Genomic DNA, 18,389 nt, shown 5'->3' with positions numbered 1-18,389 from the left:
AATTTTAAATGTCACATTCAGTAATCAAAATTGCTATATTTGTGACAGCTAACTTTTCTAAAGATTTTCTAGTTAACTCCTTCCTTGAAAAGCCTTGCATAAACTATATCAAAAAATACCACATAAAATGTGTTGGCATTTCATATGGTCTACTTTCTGTACTAGTTGTATGTTATTCATAGATCCTTTTAAATTTTTTGAACTTTAACACTTATTTGTTTCTAGGGGAATCTCACCTTTTATTGGTTGGGGATCCTGGCACAGGGAAATCACAATTCCTTAAATATGCAGCAAAGATTACCCCAAGGTCCGTTTTGACCACAGGAATTGGATCTACTAGTGCAGGTACTGTATAACAATTTTACGTAATTTAAGATTAATATAGAAGTGAACACAATTATTTCCTTATGAAAAAGTAGTTGTAGGATACATTTTAAGTTAGTTTTTAGATTTTTCAAAGTTACTGCCAAAAATGGAAGGAATGTAACATCCTTTATGTACAATTAAAAAGATATTTCAAAAAGGTCTATGTCCTCTGTATGGAATTTAGTTTTATATAGGAAAATGTAAAGATGTCATTTTATAAAGATCTACCAAACAAAATATCAAAACAGGGAAATTCATTTACAAAGTAGGTAGATAGCATATAGCTTAAGGCATTTTCATGGACAGCAGTGGCTCCTAATGACACCTTTTAGGGGAATTTGCATTGATAAAGCATATTTTCACATACGTACTAAGAGATTTTGTTCATACATTGTAATAATTCTACAGCAAGTACATATAAAAGCTCTAACACAAAGACTGCGACAGGAAATTTAGGGAAAATTATTTTTTAAAATGTGTTTTGATGTTTTTAGTTTTGATTATTTCTCCTGTTCTAAAAATAGGAGTTTGATTTCCCATATTTTATTAGTGTTATTACATGTTAAGATGTCCTTGCTTCTGTAGTCTCTTCTCAGAGTTCTTATATGATACTTACTCTTTGAAACTCATTATAAAAGAAAAATATCCCAACAGTCCCATTTGGGGACTCTAAATGCTTTGTTAGTAAGTGTTGATTGGATGGGCTCTGTAAATTGACAATACCAAAAGAGAAGGGCTGGCCTATAAAGAGCTACCCCTACACACTTAGAAATCCTTGTGGCTGAGTGTGACATTTTGTGAGTAATTATACGAAATGATTGCCAACCAATCATGTGGAATGCCAAGCACTAAGCCTATGCCATCTTATAAGGCCACTATTAGTAAGGAAGTATTAGTATAAAGGGCCAAGGCTTCAATGTGCTAGTGATAATTAATGTAAAGTGAATTAGCACTCTTCCCTCATTTCAGATGTCAAGATCATAATCCAAAGGTGAGAAAAAAGATTGGTAAAGATTTTGCCATTGTAAAAACTTATTGCTACTTCTTACCCACTCAAAAGATGTCCACTCAAAAGATGTCAGTGGCCTGTGGCACTCTTGTAATCTGTTATAATCAGGCTGCACTCAGTAAGGGCAGCAGATGGCTACTTTTATGAAAAACCTAATGTATACTTGCATTGCATGATCATTTTGTATTTTACACTATGGATTGTGATAGAAAACATGTCATAGTCTTTAAATTCTGTATTACATTTCATTTACTTATTTTGTGTGTGTATATATGGAAGTTAGATGACAGCTTGTGGGAAAATTAGTTTCTACCATGTGAATCCTGGGTATTGAATTGAATGAAATAGTCAGCTTGGCAGCAAGCACCTTTACCTACTGAGCCACTGAGTTGACAGTCCCCATAGACTTTCTTGGTAAAACAGTAACAGAAATGAAGGGTCAGACGAGGTTGTGAATGAACAGCTGTAAGCATGCTTCTCCTCAGATTCTGAAATGTTTCCTCAACTCAAACAATGCCATCATAACCTAGCTCTTCAGCTGCCCGAATGGAGTGTGTGTATGTGTTACGTATTCACCAGACATTCATTTACACTAATCAAAAAGAGGAAATAGCACTGAGTATGGAGTAAAACGCCTTTAATGTCAGCACTCAGGAGACAGAAGCAGGTGGATCTCTGTGAGCTGAAGGCTAGCCTGGTCTACATAGAGAGGTCAGGACAGCCAAGGCTATGTTGAGAGATCATATCTCAAAAATAAGAAACGGGGTGGAGGGCAGTCTTCCTTGTAACTATAATTCAGACGTCTAAAATCGCTGCACGCTAGTTTCTTAGTTGTTAATGTTTAAATGTTTCTATTATTCTTTTACTACATTCTATAGAGCAGTAACCTTTAAATAATAAAAGGTAATAGTTTTTTATGTCTCAAACTTTTGTGACAATGGGCCATATATTTAAAAATTGATATAAAACCTTAACCACATAATCTCATTACAAAGTAGTTTTTATAATCAGACTAAACACTCCAGTGAATTCGCTTAACTTGGAGATTTAGTTTTATTTCTATCAAACTGATTCTTACTGTTTTGATCACTGGACTCTTGTTTTAACATTTTCTCCTAATTGTAGTTAGACAAAATGAGATTTTTTTTTCCAATCGTTTTAGTTGTCAGATTTTATTTTTAAAACCTATGAACTGGATAATGGTCAATACTGTAATAACCTGGAGTCTTAAATTTCAAAGTTTAGCATTTAACAAGACTTGGTTGCACAAATTTACCTTTTAAAATAGCAAGAAATATATACAACTTAAAAGAGTCTGTTTAAACAAATGCCCTTTCCTTTTCCTCAGAATGCTTTGAAAAGTGCAGTATAAAAGCTTAGATGTGAAGGCACCGCATAACTTGCATCCCATGGCTCTCCTGTGCATCATCACCCATAATCAAATGAAAATATTGTACTGTAAATTTAATGGATCAAAACTTTGAGGAAGTATTTACTTCTCATTAAAGAAAATACGCTTTTGGCCCATTTATTTGGTGAATTCCTTTCTAAAACTGCTCTTCAGAAAGAAGAAAAAGTCTGGAAAAGCTATCTAGATTATGTCAACTACAGATAATACCCTGATCTTACACGTTAATGAGAACCAGAGGATATGGGGTAATACAGCTGCAAATGGTAAGACATACTTCCTAAAGTAGCCAGCCAGAATAAAGCTAACCAGACCTTTCTAAATTACCCTTATGTATTAGTAGTGCCAACACCACAAGTTCGGCATTTTTGTAAACTGAAAGAAAGAGCAGATCTGAGCCATTTTAATGTAATCTTAAACTTTAGAGACCTTGTATTTGCTCTTGCCATGTTGAAATCTCTGGACAATGATTTATGGTCGTGGTTTCTCAGTTTTAGATGTAAGGAAGCATACACCATAGTCAGAGGGACTTCAAAGGCAGCTGCATTTGTTATATAAAAACTAGAAGTCTGTTGTAACACAAGTTGTGGCAAGATGCACTGGGGTGGCCTAGAAAAACCCTGGTGGCATATAATTGATTTCAAATCCCATTTTAAAGTGATCTTTTTTACTACAGAATGGAAGTTTTCTCCTCAAATTTAAAGGACACTATCTTCACAGGAAAAAAATCATTTTAGTTGAAGTAAACTTTGTTTTTTTAAAGGCTAGTAAATCTTATTGTCCAGGAGGCTAAAACAACACCTTTACAACCTGGTCTAATAATTTGATATAAGTGCTTTAATTACATATAAAAGAGAAGAAAATAATATATATGCTTTAATCAGATTAGTTTCATGAACAAATAAAATAACACATTAGAGAAAAAAGTACTTAAAAATAGTTGTATTTATAATCCACAATTTGCTCAAATACTGGTTTTCTTATAAACTTTCTACAGGATGTTTTTAAACAAATTCTTCACATTTCACGTTGACTATGTACTTACGGAACTTCAGGGAAATAGTTCTGTTTTTAATAGCTTAATCTGTACTAATGGGATGGCACGTGGTCACATGCAGTCCATGTGGGATTCTAACATAACATTGAGTGAGTTTTCTGACGTGGACCATCCCTTTGACGCTGAAGGTAATGCATCTGTTGAAAGAAGGGACTGTAGATTTGGGTTACTGCTCTCTGCATCTTCCAGTTTTTCTGTATTATCTTCCCAGTTAATGTGGAATCTTGTGACTCTGGGATTAGATGCCAAAATATTCCTTTGAAGCTAGAAAGAGAAACATTTAAGTGGTAAGCACTAAGGAAGTTAGATTAAAATGTGCAAACTGGGTGGTTCTCTCTATCTTTCTAGAAGACTAAATTCATATGCAAAGGCATCAACAAGTGAAGCACTTACACATAACTAATAAGCAAGGACCACAATAGCAAACAGCAAAAGAACTACTAGCTTAGAAACTAACTTCAGAAACAAGGTAAAGGGAAGTGAGGGGTGGGGAACATATTTCACCCCCCAACAAAGTACCTGCTCTTATACTTCTGCTACCTAAAGAATACATACGGGAGGGAAAGGTCCTTTTGTATCCCTGTTAGAGGTAGTTAAATAAGTGTGTCTTTAGCCTGGTGTATTTTCAGGTTAGGAATATTGCTCATTGCCTTGGCCATACTCTGGAAAAGTCCCTAGGTTCAATGCTAAGCACTAAGAAATAAAATCAAATAACCAGACTTCAAATGAACAATTTTTCCCAAACAAAACCCCTAATTATTGGGATCCTAGCAGTAATATATTAAATCTCAGTTTCCGAAGCAGTAATATGTTCTAGTCTCTTTTACTGCCATACAAAGGTTCTACAAAGAGTAATCCTGGATCAACAGGAGGTCTTCAGACTATGAAAAGCTTCCCACCCTCACCTGCAGAAAGGAGAACTAACTCTCTAGTCTATGGTGAGGCCTAGCAGATAGAGTACTTTAGTTAGTCACCAGTAACTAAACCTCTCGAAGTGTTTTTATAAGACTATTGAATCAGATTTTAATGTCTCAGAATTTAACTTGTTATCATCAGAAATACTTAAGAACTTTAGTTTAACCTTTAAGAATAGCAGGTAACTATATAGACAACCTAAATATTAATGAAAATAACCACAAGCTGGGCATGGTGGCAACTGTAATCCTGTGGACATCTGAGGGAGGAAGTATGCCACAGTTCAAAGACAGCTTGAGCCTCAACAGCCTCAAAATCTGTCAAAGAAATAAACAACACAACCAGTCTAATCTTGGCCATGATTTGGGGAAGAGTCATAGGCAAAACTATTTTTAATCAGGTCACTACAAGCGTTACGACCTCACATGTCCTTGGTTGAAATGAAGTCCCTAACGGTATAGAGAAACAAAGGGCTGCGTTTGCAGGAAGCCCTTCCATTTTACTAACCATCAGGCTCAAGGTACCACCTAGCAGCAACTCCTGGGGAGAGCAGGGTGGGAGCCGTCAATGCAAATGGGGCAATGATTAGTTTGTTAAAGAGCTACAAAACCTCAGATCTGCTGTAAGGCCATGTTCATGATACACTATGAAACAGCAACCCCTAAAAACCGGAAAGAGTAAAAAAATTACCTTAGAAAAGTCTGGTTTTACTGGTGGGTTTTCCCTTAATTCTGTTTCAGTATATTCATTATTTACATAGTAGCCAACTCTAATAAATTCTTGACCTCGGTAGGTGCAAGTAATCAGAACAACTGTTACCCCCACGGCATCTGCATCTGGGATGAGTCCTGCATTCGGTGCATCAGCCTAGAGTAATTCAGAAAGAAACACAAAATGGCTGTTAGTGGCAGATATAGCAAATGAACATTAGTTACCTTAGGGCTACTTGAAACCATATTAGTGGGGAAAATGTTTTTACAATTTATTTTTGGCTTTTAGAGGCAGAGTCCTGCTATAGCCTTGGCTGGCCTCAGGTTCACTCTGTTCTGCCTCCTGAGTGCTAGAGTTACAAGTGGGCACCACCACACCCGCCCAACAAATGAACTTTGGTGGGATTTGGCTTATACCTAGAAAATAAAGTTCATGTTTCTCTGTAGTAGTACTGGGCACACTTAGTACTTGCAGGTATAATTATAGCTAAAGAAAGAAATAACTCTGGTTTTACTGTATGGTGATTAATTACATAATATTCATTATAAATTCCATTCTTTATAACCAAGTCAATCATTGTAGTGATCCTAACCTTTTACAGTCCTAATTACCAAATTAAGTTTCATAGTCTTTTCTAGTGTTTATTCTATTAGTTCCCTCTTCTATCCAAGACACGTAAGTTCTTCAGTAGTAAACCCTCTAAAACTGACAGCAGAGGTCAGCAATGTAGCTCAGTTCAATCCGAGCACCAGCAACGAAGAAGTACATATGAGTAAACAGTGAGTACAAATGACAATGGACCTGAAAAACTTTACAGCAAAGTTTGAAAAAAAATGAAAATCCTATTATATTTGAGCCACATACATTGTGGATATTCAGTGCAGTCAAAGACTGTTTAAGTAGATTACACCAAAGACCATGGTTTGAATCATAATGAACCTAAAGGAATTAAGAAAGTGAAACAACAAAACTAGAAGACATTAAAAATGCCAGAAAAGGCTAGGGTTGTGCCCACAGTCCTCATCAGCAAGACTTCTGAGACAGACCGACAGACCGACAGACAGACAGACAGTGATGACCGAGGCATCCAAGTACAACCTGAAGCATTACTCTGCATAGCAAACAAAGTAAATTCTAGCATCATATCCTTTGCATATGAACACTTCAGTAAATGCTTTTAGCTTGGAAACTTTTAAGACATATTTATTGTATATATAGCACATAGGTGACACTAAAAGCCATAAAAATCAACCAAGACTATCAGTCACCTTCAGCTTTTCTTATTCTCTTCCCTTGTCACTCTCAACATCTCATGTCTAAAGGTTGGGTGTTCCTTCATCTGTTATGCAGAACGCTGCTAACTTCCATTTCTTACTCCTCGGTTTCCAGCCTGCAGTTTATATCTCTGCCATTTAAACATCATCCATTTCTAGCCCTTTAGCAGGTTTTAAACCTTAGATGTTTTTTAGTTCCTTAGGCTCGTGACAGTTACAGCTTTGTAATTCTCGTGTGTGTGTGTGTGTGTGTGTGTGTGTGTGTGTGTGTGTGTGTGTAATCTAAATGCAGCTATAAGAATTTATTATTTTAGAAATTTCTCTAATTTTTCCTAACCTGATGGGGTATATGATCCCTGTGGACCAAGTGTGGGGACACAGACCCTCCTGTAGTATGTCCTACAAATCAACATCGCAGGGTTACTTTCAGGGATACTCATATACCCAGAAATGGGTGAAGATGGAGTTCAGTTGCTACCACCCAGTGAATTAGTAGTAAGTGCATCTATGTTAAAAATGTTGTTTGCCAAAGGATTTAATTGAGCAAATTTGGGTTAAGAAATGTGCATAGCTCTCAGGCTATCAAGAATGGAAAAGTGATGGGGATTACTTCTGTTGACCCAATCCAGTCAATACTGGGCAGGTGTCTGGACATCTCTTTGCTAGTCTTAGACCCATTCCTAAGGCGGTCAGTCGTATTTGATTATACTATGCAAAATGGCAGACCAGAAAAATAGGACAGTTTGCTCATAACACAAAAGAAAAACTGCCTTAGTTTCATTTTGTTAATAACTGTCAGACTTTGAAAACTTCACAGGCTAACACATGACCTAAATCACAGTGCTTTCTCTGTTCTTTTTGGCAACATTTACACTGATAGCAACAAAAAGCTGCATACTTCTACATTGCAAGTCAAAAAGGCTCACTTTAAAACCATGATGTACAAGATTTTACAGCAATACAAAATGTATATATATGGCTACATATTAAGCTGACCTTCTTTTACTACATCATGAATTACCAGTACAGTAATATGTAGTCCCCAGGCTTTTGGGTGCAAGGAAATCCTGCCTCTTTACATAATGAGAATAAATTAATAGTTTAATTAATTATAGATATAGCTAGTTTTGTCAGTAATTTGCTAATTGCCTTATTCCTCATAATACTCTTATTCGGTAGGTCATTAGTGGGTCCTGTATCATAGTGAGCAGAGGCATCAGGCTGCCTGAGACTGCGGGACTTCCTTAGGCAGTCTGTGTTGCTATGGCTTTCACAAGGTTATGCACACACACAACTCAGTTTGATGGCACTTTTAATTAAAGTATTGAAGCCTTTAAATTACTATAGCTGAGCCTTCCTAAGCCATTTGTTTATATATACTAAATTATTTGGGGTTTCCTAGTAGAAAACACTCAGGCCCAGATTCAGTTCTTTATTTAAAAGGCAGCATCTCTAACAATGTTCTCTTAAGCAAATCCTCACCCATTCTAATGGGATTATTTCAGAGAGACAATTCATTGAAATTGTCCTGGGTGTGAAGGGAGTAAGAGAGGCCAAGCACAGGAAGAAGTAGACTTTTCTCCTGGATTGTGCCTGCAGTGAGATTTGGTTAGGCAGGAATACCTCTAACAAAAATTAATGGTTCTTTAAAAGCTAGCTCATTACTCCCTGTAGTATTATAAATATCTCCCTCTAAGAAGCATGGATAATTGAAAAGTCACTAGTTTTATATAGCAACTTAATAAAGCAGGAGAAATAACACTCTTTGACTTCTGTCTAGTGTCTAAAGCTTGGGCACAGACCTAAACACTGTCAGAGGTATCTGAGAACATAATTTATACTATGAGTATTTCTACTCACAAGTTCTAACAGGGTAATGGATTTGTCAAAGTGGTCCTCTATAAAAACCTAGATAAGAAGCTTTAATGAAGCATTAGACCGGCACTCCAATGGCTCAAGTAACATGTCTCTATCTGCTAATGTTGCAGTTCCTATACTAAAGTGAGGTTGTTGCTATCATATCAGCAGATGCATGCATGTTGCTGACCAGCATTTGAATACATGTTTGGGGATGCTTTCATCTTGAAAGACAGTTCCATAGGACAAACCCAACCTTGTATGCACACTATACTTGTAGTCTGTCTAGTTCCTGAAAGTAAACTCAATTAACATCCCTGCATATAATCGCAAATATAAATCCTTTATGATAGACACTGCCTGAAATGACAGCAGACTAAAAGTGAGAATAGATAAAACAATTAGGTAACACAGAAAGGGTAGGGCTCTGAGGTAGTTTAGTCTATTAGAAACTTCCTTGGCATATTTATCTGAAGATTAATCTTACCTGAAACACAAACATATGCCTTCCTGCAGGAACGGGACCCACTAAAACAGAGTCTAAAACTTGATCGTATTCTTCACTTTCTGCAGAGCCCACATAGATAATTTTCCACTCCAAGTCTAGGGTAAAAGAACGAAAATCATTATTTCATAGCAGTAATTATATATTAATATAATAAAGTCCCTTTTGTTGACCACTTAACTGCTAAATGGCTTCTTACCAGAGAGATATAGAAATGTTACTTATGTATTTCTCACCAGAATTCATATTTCATCCCAATAACTTCTCCAAATAATGTTTCATAAAGCACTGGTCCCTGGAGAGTGTGCCTCACAAGTAAAACATGAACAAAAATTGGGGAAACATTAAATGTTTGCTATAGGTACTCATAAAGCGAAACAGCACCGTAAGTTCTCAGAGACCTCCTTTAGGAAAGAACACTGGGAGCGAAATCCCATCGCCCAGGCTCACGGACTATGCAATACCCCCAGCCTCTTTTTGAGTTCCATTTTTAACTTCACCCCTGTAAAAAAGCTGCTCTATGAAACAGAAATCATTACAATCTAAAGTGGAAAAATCATTAGCAAACCTTCCTATGGTTCAGAAGTTTCAGCTCATCTCCTGATATAAATTTGTCAATCTGTTACCTTACCACTCTTACTAGCTAACAGATTAATAACTGTGTACTTACTACTGTATTAAACACTATGCCAACTGGATACCAACCAGACACAGTGGTGCTCTTCCCTCCTGGTATTCCTTTCTGCCATACATTCTTAAAACTAGAGGAAACCAGGCTCCTATACCTCTTCTTTTTTTTTTTTTTTTTTTTTTTTGGAGACAGGGTTTCTCTGTGTAGCCCTGGTTGTCCTGGAACTCACTCTGTAGACCAGGCTGTCCTCAAACTCATAAATCCACCTGCCTCTGCCTCCCGAGTGCTGGGATCAAAGGTGTGCGCCACCACGCCCGGCTCCTATACCTCTTCTTATAGCAGAGTACTTACATAGCAAACAGGCAAGGACATGATACACTCAAGTACAACCTAAGACTTGCCTTGTAATTCAACCTAGATTTCATTAAGTACCCTTTTAGAAAACTCTCCATGGAGAACTGAGAAGATTAAAACCATTGCTCTTTGAAGACATGTAGGAATCTGCTCTTTAAACATAGGAAGATGATGACAGACAATCTCCTATAGTGTGATCTATGCTTAGCTTCGTTATAGAAAGACTATACTAAGCACTCCCTAGGGGTTGAATGTCTAGTTCACTCTGGAGAATGTCAACAAACCCTTTCTGTGTAGCTATGTAGGTATCTCCTAAATCTGTAAGAGTAATGGCACTCCTTTGAATCATACTATACTTGTAAAATGAAACTTTTTAAATTGCAACTTCCCTGTTTATTTGTAATGTTTTAAAAGCCAGTAGTTACTATTATGTCTTGGCTCCATCATAGACTAAGACTATTTGTATTTTCAGCTTTCAGTACATTTTCAGATTCAGGGTTCTGCACCTGGGATCTCATCAGGTCACTTATTTGCTGTTGGATCTAGGAAGAAACAATAATATTTTCTGACCAGAAAGACCAGCAAAAACAGCCACAAACGTAAAAAACCTGCTTGGTGTGTTCAAGAATAAGCCAAGAAGCTGGGATTTTGGAACAGAGAGAAGCTACCCAATCCTGAGGCTGGGGTGGGGAGCAACACAGTCACATCATACCAGGCCTGATGCCCACCATTAAGGAGTCTGGCTTAACACTCAGCGGCACCATTTTGTTGTTGTGCTGGGCATCAAACCCAGGACTTTCACACATTCTAGGCACCCACTTTAATCACCAAGCTACAGCCCCAGCTGTGACCCTGTAAACGTTCCTCGAGGTGTGGTTACTATCCAACCATACATAGAGTTATTTTGTTTCTACTTCATAACTACAATTTTACTACTGTTATATAGCAAATGAACTGTAATATAAACATCTGTGCTTTCCAGATGTGTACTCTTCTGGGAGTCATAACCCACAAGTTGAGAAACACTGCCCTGAAGGTTTTGAGCAGAGAAGTACAGGAATCCTCCTTTTATCTTTAAGGATAATTTTATTTACTGTGCTTGTGTAAGCTGTATGAGGGCAGGAGAACAAGAGATTGTTTCAACTATTCAGTACAGAAAGCATGATGGTGTGGGTGAGTTATGGTGGCCATAGGGCTGGTGTAAAGCATTCACATCCTAGATAAAGTTTGGAAATAGAAGCAGCAATAGCCACTTTGGGGGGAGGGGCTCTGTGTAAAGAACAAAATAATCAGGAGTTAGTTTTATATGTGTCTAAGATGCCTATTAGATGTTTAATTATAAACACAAAAAGGTCAAATTTTTAAAAATTGGATTTTGGCAATAAAACGTAATGACAAGGATAGGAATGGAATTCTGAGGAGTGAAATGAGCCTTCCTCAACACTAAAGTTGGAAGGCAAGCCAGGAAGAGGATGAATCATTAAAGTTTAGAAAGCTAGCATCCAATGAAGGAAGTGACCCAAAAGCCAAATGAAGACACAGCTAAGGAGAAGGGTATATGAAAGCTACTGACTTACCTAAAGTAAACGCTTTATCATACAGATATAATTATTCAAGCACATATATACTTTGTGTTTGTGTGTGCACACTAATAAAAACAAGAAAGCTGAGACTTGGAGAAGGTAAGTAATCTAAAATTCAGTTAAAGATGGTTGCTGCTACTCAAAAATCATGGCTTTTAAGCCTTGCTCTTTCTAGCTTTCAAGTAATAGGTTTCAAGACTATAGAAGAGAGTGGATAAAGACAGGTAGTGGAGAGTGGGTTAATCCAACCTTAGTAAGAACAAGGAACAGGCACAAATTGGGTCTGAGTCTGATGGTAGGCTTATTTATCAATGTGCTTATAAACCAGTTTTCCTTTTCTATGCCTCGGTGTTTTATGGAGTTACGGTTAAGGGCTGTGGCACTACAAGAGTTTCGATCTGAAAATTATTCATTTATTTTAGAAGTTAACTTTTCCATTTACTCATGGTAATCCCAGGCAGAAAATACCTCCATATGTGCTAGAAGGGATACTACCAAGGAAATTTTAAGTTAATTACATTGTTGGGAAAATCTGTGGTCTAATAGAAAATATACAGTCTTTGCAATCAGAACAGGCCTGAACTCTCAAAGTATAAAGCCACAGGGTCAATTTTGATGCACTGCAAATATTAAACCTTAGAAACTGAAGTAGGGCCAATTAAACTTATAGGCTTAGTGATCAAGCATAATAAAGCCCCTACTTAAAATCTCTTTAAAAATATTTAAGTGTGTTTCTGTATATATATGGGTATTGATGTGGAGGTCAAAGGACAACTGGTTGGAGTCAGTTCTCTCCTTCTACCAAGTGGATTCCTGTGATTGACAGCTTTAGTGGCTGAACCATCTCACTAGCCTTTAAATCCCACGCTTTAATGTGCTCTATAAGCCCTATAAAAGAAATAACCATATTATCTTTAGAGCAAACACAACTTATGGCTTCTTCTGAAGCAAAACTACCAGACGACTTTTAAGGCAAAGTTAAAATATTTCAAGACTACTCACAATAAGTGGTGGCTAATCGGTACGTTGGAGGTAGACACAAATCATAAACTCAAAATTAACTGTAGAGTAATTTGTATGTTGATCAGTAACTTAATAAGTCACAGTACAACAAAAGTATGGGCCCTAGAAACGAGCTTCTGCAGGGTAAATCAACGCCCATCTCCTTGCTCCACAGAGCCTCTAGATGGAGTAGACAGGAATGGCACCCTTGTCAAGGGTTCCTCTGCAGCTTTGGAATGACTCAGCTTAAAATACCTTAAAATAATGGTGCGCTGGTTTTGAATTGTTCTAGAGGAAGACATATTCTTGACTTGAGTAATACCACTGTTGTGAAAGGATCCTTGTTTAACATGGAACCTTGTTTGGTTTCTGTGGGTGGCTGGTTTCGAACTATCCAGTGTAATGACTCTGTAACAATATCCTAGAGCATATCTTCCTCATACAATGTGGACCTAAAATGGAAGCCATCATATGAGAAACACCTGTACTGTAAAGAACTTCTAATGCCTCGGACACTGCACTGAGTTAGGATGGACTCAGCCAGGATCTTACTTTATATTTGATCATTTGTATATAAATTGGCAGTTCGAAAAAGAAAATTAAAATCAGTGTTGGGGTTGGAAATAGGTCTGATGTAGAAATGCTGTTACATTTCAAATGGAGAAATGAGCAAAACACCCTTACACGTACATTAATCACCACAGTCTATTCAGAGACTACTATATTTTAATGTTTAGTCAATCTTCAAAATATGTCCCACTCACTAAATGTATGCACGTTATAATTTACATACGTATTAAAAACAGCAGGGTACATTTTAAGTGATGGTGATGGTTAGCCAAAGGAGTGAAGAGAAGGGGCTGTGACTTCCTTTTTACAATTGTTAAAGGTTTATTGCAATTGTTTTTATAATTAAAGTTAACATTATACATGAAGTACATTGTAGAGATTATAAACTTTTAAATTAAAAGAGAAATTCTTTTCGTCATGATTAGGATAATACTCCTAAAGGCATTTTGTCTTAATACTTTCAAGTCCCAAGATGTCTTCCTCGTCAACTAAAATTTAACACCAATGAAGTTAAACTTTTTGTTTCAAATGTTGAAAATGAAGCATTGATTTTAATAAAATCTAAGAAAAGCGTTAAGAAGCCACATTTTAGTTTTCTAAGCTCTGTATTACCTCACTATTTCGCATTTTTAAACCGTAAAATGTACTTCAGAAAGGACTTTGCCTTCTATCTCCCAGCTAATGTTTGCATTTTCTCCATCTGCTTGGACGTGGAGTTATTTTAATTGCATCTTCTTCACACGTTCTGGAGAAAGTCTTTCAGACTTTCTAAAAGCCAGAGAAGTGCCTGGAATTGGTTAAGCACCCTGCTTCTGCTCTAGGGTGCCATGGAACTTCCCAGCCCCTCACCATTTCTCTCCGAGAGGTCTCCGTCCCCCGGGAGAGGCTGCGCACAGCATCCCGGGCGCCTGCGGAGAGCACGGCCGCCCCTCAGGAGCCAGGCGCCGAGGGGCCGAGCCCAGCGCCCGCCTTCGGCGCTGGTTGGTGGAGGGAGCCGGAGAGCGGCGCGAGGACAGCCTCGGCGGGGCTCGGGCGGGAAGGCGCGGGCCCGCTCGCCCCCGGCGGTCCGGAGCAGGCGTCGTGCCGCCGGGTAAGATGGCTCCGCTTCCCACCGGCCGAGCGTGCTCCCCACCGGGCCCTGGGGCCGCCGAGGCCGCACGACCCCCCGCCAGCGCCGCGCGAGCCGGGGGCCGCCGAGCGCCGCCCGCCGCAGACAAAGCTGACAACATGGCTCCCTCCGCCCGGCAAGTTGCTCGCAAGTTGCGGCGCGGCCGGCGTCTCTCAACTTCAAGTTTCCCTCGCATGGCCGCCCTCCCGCCGGCCGCCGGCCGCGGCCCACCCCGCGCGAGGCCGGGCCGGGAAACTTTAACGTCCGCCGCCGCAACTGACAGCCCGACGCCACTCGCTCACCTTCAGACAGGTCCTCGATGCACTCGAAGGTGATCTCGAACTGGAACGGGTTGTAGAAAGGCGACGGGTTATCCAGCACCACTACATTGTTCACCTGAACCTTTGCCATATTTTGAAGAAAACACAAACAATGGGGCCGGGGCTGGCGGCACCACCGAGTCCCGCGCGCGGCCGCTCCGAGAGCGCAGACCCCCGCCCCGGCGCGGCGCGACCCGACGTCGTGCAGCTGCGACTTGAGAAACTTTTTTTTCCTTTTTATTTACACGGCGGCACTCCACGGTGTTTTGCAGCTTTCCTAGTTCACTAAACTACAGCCCATTCTGCCCTGATAACTAGCAGCGTTGCCCGCGATTGGCTGCCCCCGAGCTCTGACCCTCCTCCTCCAGCGAGGGCCGCGGCGGCGAGCAAGATGGGCTCCCGCTCGCAGAACGGACGGGAAACTTTCACTGCGGCTCCACCTGCTGGTGCGGACCAGGACAAAGGCGCAGAACAAAGTGAGTGGAATAGGGGCTGGGAGGCCCGCGCGGAGGCCGCCGCCGGCGGGGGAGGGGCGACGCAGGCCCCGCCCCCGCCCGGCGGGCCCGCGCCACACGTCGGGCGTGGCCGCGGCGGGACGGAGGGGGCGGGGCCCGTGGGGTGGGCGGGGCCGGCGGTGGAGGCGGGAGGGCGCGAGGCGGCCCGGTGTGCGCGCATCATGGGCCTTGGGGTTTTTCGGGTTTTCTCCCAGCCTTTAACGCTTCCCCCACCAGTGCCGGCGCCTTTTGCCGGCTCTGCTGGATTTAGCAGATAAGGTGCGCTTTGCAGCCCTCGTCAGGCCCAGCCTGCTGTCTGTGCTTCTCGCAATCGTAATGGTAGAGAATAGGGAGAAGGACTGGTTGCAGTGGGAATAAATTGCATTTTTATAGCCCATGTCAGCTCGAAAGGAGCAAGCCATTTTGGAATTCAAGTTCTTGGCCACGACAGTGCGGTGAAATAGATACAAAATGAGGGCGGGGTGATTTTACACTCACACAGGCTGGAAAAAAAATTAAATATGCGATCTTCATCTGCACGTTGGATTTCTTCCCATTTACGAACTGAAAAGATGTAAAAACGAAAAAAAAAAGAAAAAAAAGGGAGGAAACGTGATCAGTTACAGTGAGGTTTCTGTTGGGGGTGGGGGGGGGCGGCAGAGAAAGAAGTTAAAAGTCCAGAAAATGGCAGTGTCAGAAGACCAAAGGACAACAAATGTATTCTTGGTGGAGGATGAGAAAGGAGAAAGCACAGATAACATGCCGTTTGCTCTTCAAGGCATTTATAACAAACATTCATAAGTGAAAAATTGCAGCACACCAATTCTAAGGAGACCTTCCATGCCTGTGACGCCTGTGAGACCATTTCAAGGCTGACTTGAGGAAAAGTTGCTTGTTTACTGTACTTAGCCACTGTGGGTAGGCAAGGAAACAGGAAACGGAAACCTAACACCTTTGTGAATGTGAACTGATTCTTTTTACTGTGGAGGTGTTACTCATAAACCATTGGGTTCTTTTCTTTTAACTTATAAATGAAACTACTAAACTATTCAATAAAATCCGGAGTGAAAAGTATGTCTTAGTATTAATCTGCAAGTGAAGTTTCTGCTAGTGTGCAGAATTTGATTAATCTTCCTTGGACACGTTGAGACTCAACTGTATTGCTGTGGATGATCTGTCCTTGTCCTGAGACCTTTCAGTGATCATGGAGCAGGCCCATCCATGTTTAAGGAGATTAAAGTGGGGAGAGAGCCACTTTTATTGCCAGTACGCTGGGCAATCGGTGTCCATCAGTTCAGTCACCATTGGTTTTGTGTACCAGAGTAAAAGTCACACTTTGGTGGTAGGCAAGATGACTATGGCTGGTAAATAATACGCACAGCTCTTATTAACCCTAGTTTTACATGTTAGCCAAGCCTAGTTTTACATGATGTTAGCCAAGCCTAGTTTTACATGATGTTAGCCAAGGAAGCATGCCAACAGTGAGGTTGTAATATGCAGTTATGCCAGGCACCCTGGAGATTCCAACTGACTTATCAGTGTGCTCTTATGTGCTTTTTACATGCTTCTTGCTGTTAGACCAGAAGTGTGTTATAAACTATAGAAGACTCATTTCTAGTGGATGTACACACACACACACACACACACACACATGTATGTGTGTATCAGGGATTGCTTGTTTGTTTGTTTTTTGTCTCTTGTTTTTTTTTTTTTTTTTTTTTTTTAAGTGCCATATATAACAGTATTTAGAGGAGGGATCTTCCATTTTTCCAAGCGCTATCTCCAGGACTCTCATCTTGCCCCTCTATTATATTACTGCTCATCAAAAATTTTTAAGGAAAAACTTGGTCCAATGATTTTTTCACCATGAACAATATTTTTGGAGACCTACCCCTTCCTCCCCAAAAACCCCTTGGAAGCACTGTACCATGTGTCTAAGTAAACTGATAGGCTTTAGGAGAAACTATGGATAACACGCTGACTCAGTCAGAACAATGTCGAGGCGACTCCCCAGCAGAAAACCATATTATACCTGATGGGTCAGAGACCTCAAATCACTACTTTCTACTTTGGGGACTACCTGAATTTGATTTGTTAGTTTTTTTAAAAATGAAAACCATGAATGAACTGCCAAGGGCTGTTGTTACAGGCTAAATTGTGTTCACATCAAATTCATATATTGTAGCTTTATCATCTAGTATCTCAGAATGCAAAACTGGTTATAAATAGGTCTCATAAAGAGAGGATTGAGCTACAGAAGGCTGTTAAGGATAGAGTCAGGATGTACCTTACCTCAGTCTGGTATCTTCATTTAAAAAAAAAAAAGTATATGAGGAAACAGCACAGGATACATGCTTAAAAGCATCTCAAGGAAAGGACAAGAAGGCCATTCACAAGCCAAGGGACTGGCTCTGAGGAAACAAGGCAAAGCTAGCAGCCCTGTAAGGTCTAGTGTCCAGTATGGTGAGGAAATAAATATCTATTTAAACTTGTCTATGATATTTTGTTATGATAGCTCTAGAAAACACACAAACTATGTCTTTTTCTCTCATAGCGAATTAAAGTTGTTGAGTATTTAAGCATGTTTTATCCTCATATTCCTGAGTTATCACGTGCCTTATGAGCCATGAGATGCAGTGGGGAGGATGCTGTGAAGATGGGGGATGCTGTGCATAGCCATTCTCCAGTGGAAAAATCTGCTGACAGTCATGTATGTTGGTTGTTATTTGAGTAGACGAGCAGTGTGTTTCCATGGATCCGAAAATCCTCTGCAGTGGGCTTCTAGGACTGAAACATTTACTTAAATTGAGGTTTCACAGAGACCAATGAAAACACAAGTTAAATTCAGTAGAATTTAAATGGGCTGTTGGAAATTTCCCTGGAGCTGGGAGAGAAATGGAGTCTCAGTCCTGCCTACCATAAAAGGTAACATAGAAACGGTGGAGTAACTTTTACAAAGTCCACAGTATGGAGGTCAGAGGATGCTCTGGTGTAGAAGGCTTTCTTCCACCTGTTTGTGGGTTCTGGGGGTGGAGCCCAGGCTGGCTGAGAGAGAGAGAGAGAGAGAGAGAGAGAGAGAGAGAGAGAGAGAGAGAGAGAGAGAGAGAGCCTTCTCCCTCTGAGCCATTCCCAGACCCCTAAGCTTGCTCCTGTTGCACTTTTCTCATTTTATTTTACATAGTCACTGTGTTGTCTAGGAAGGTCATTTGTATTATTACTCCCCTC

General features: G+C 40.1%; 2 protein-coding genes across 3 annotated transcripts in view; one reads left to right on the top strand and one right to left on the bottom strand.

Moving 5' to 3' along the window:
* Mcm9 (minichromosome maintenance 9 homologous recombination repair factor) overlaps positions 1 to 18,389 on the top strand; it is an 88,754-nt gene that overhangs the window by 18,252 nt on the left and 52,113 nt on the right. For both annotated transcript variants that reach the window (XM_021174345.3, XM_029482491.2), the window contains exon 7: positions 226 to 345. In XM_021174345.3, coding sequence (XP_021030004.1) covers positions 226 to 345 — 120 coding nt within the window. The remainder of the gene's footprint in view (positions 1 to 225; positions 346 to 18,389) is intronic.
* On the bottom strand, positions 3,647 to 15,105 carry Asf1a (anti-silencing function 1A histone chaperone). Its single transcript, XM_021174349.3, has 4 exons — positions 14,653 to 15,105; positions 9,085 to 9,200; positions 5,446 to 5,622; positions 3,647 to 4,104 (listed from the first exon to the last, which is right to left on the bottom strand). Exons 1-4 carry the CDS (start codon positions 14,759 to 14,761, stop codon positions 3,892 to 3,894), a joined length of 615 nt encoding a protein of 204 aa, XP_021030008.1. The 5' UTR covers positions 14,762 to 15,105; the 3' UTR covers positions 3,647 to 3,891.

This window comes from Mus caroli, unplaced genomic scaffold (assembly GCF_978045245.1).
Source record: "Mus caroli unplaced genomic scaffold, Mus_caroli_1 scaffold_9, whole genome shotgun sequence".
NCBI lineage: Eukaryota > Metazoa > Chordata > Mammalia > Rodentia > Muridae > Mus > Mus caroli.
Note: the sequence above shows the minus strand (reverse complement) of the source record. Positions and strands in the feature narration are given on the sequence as shown.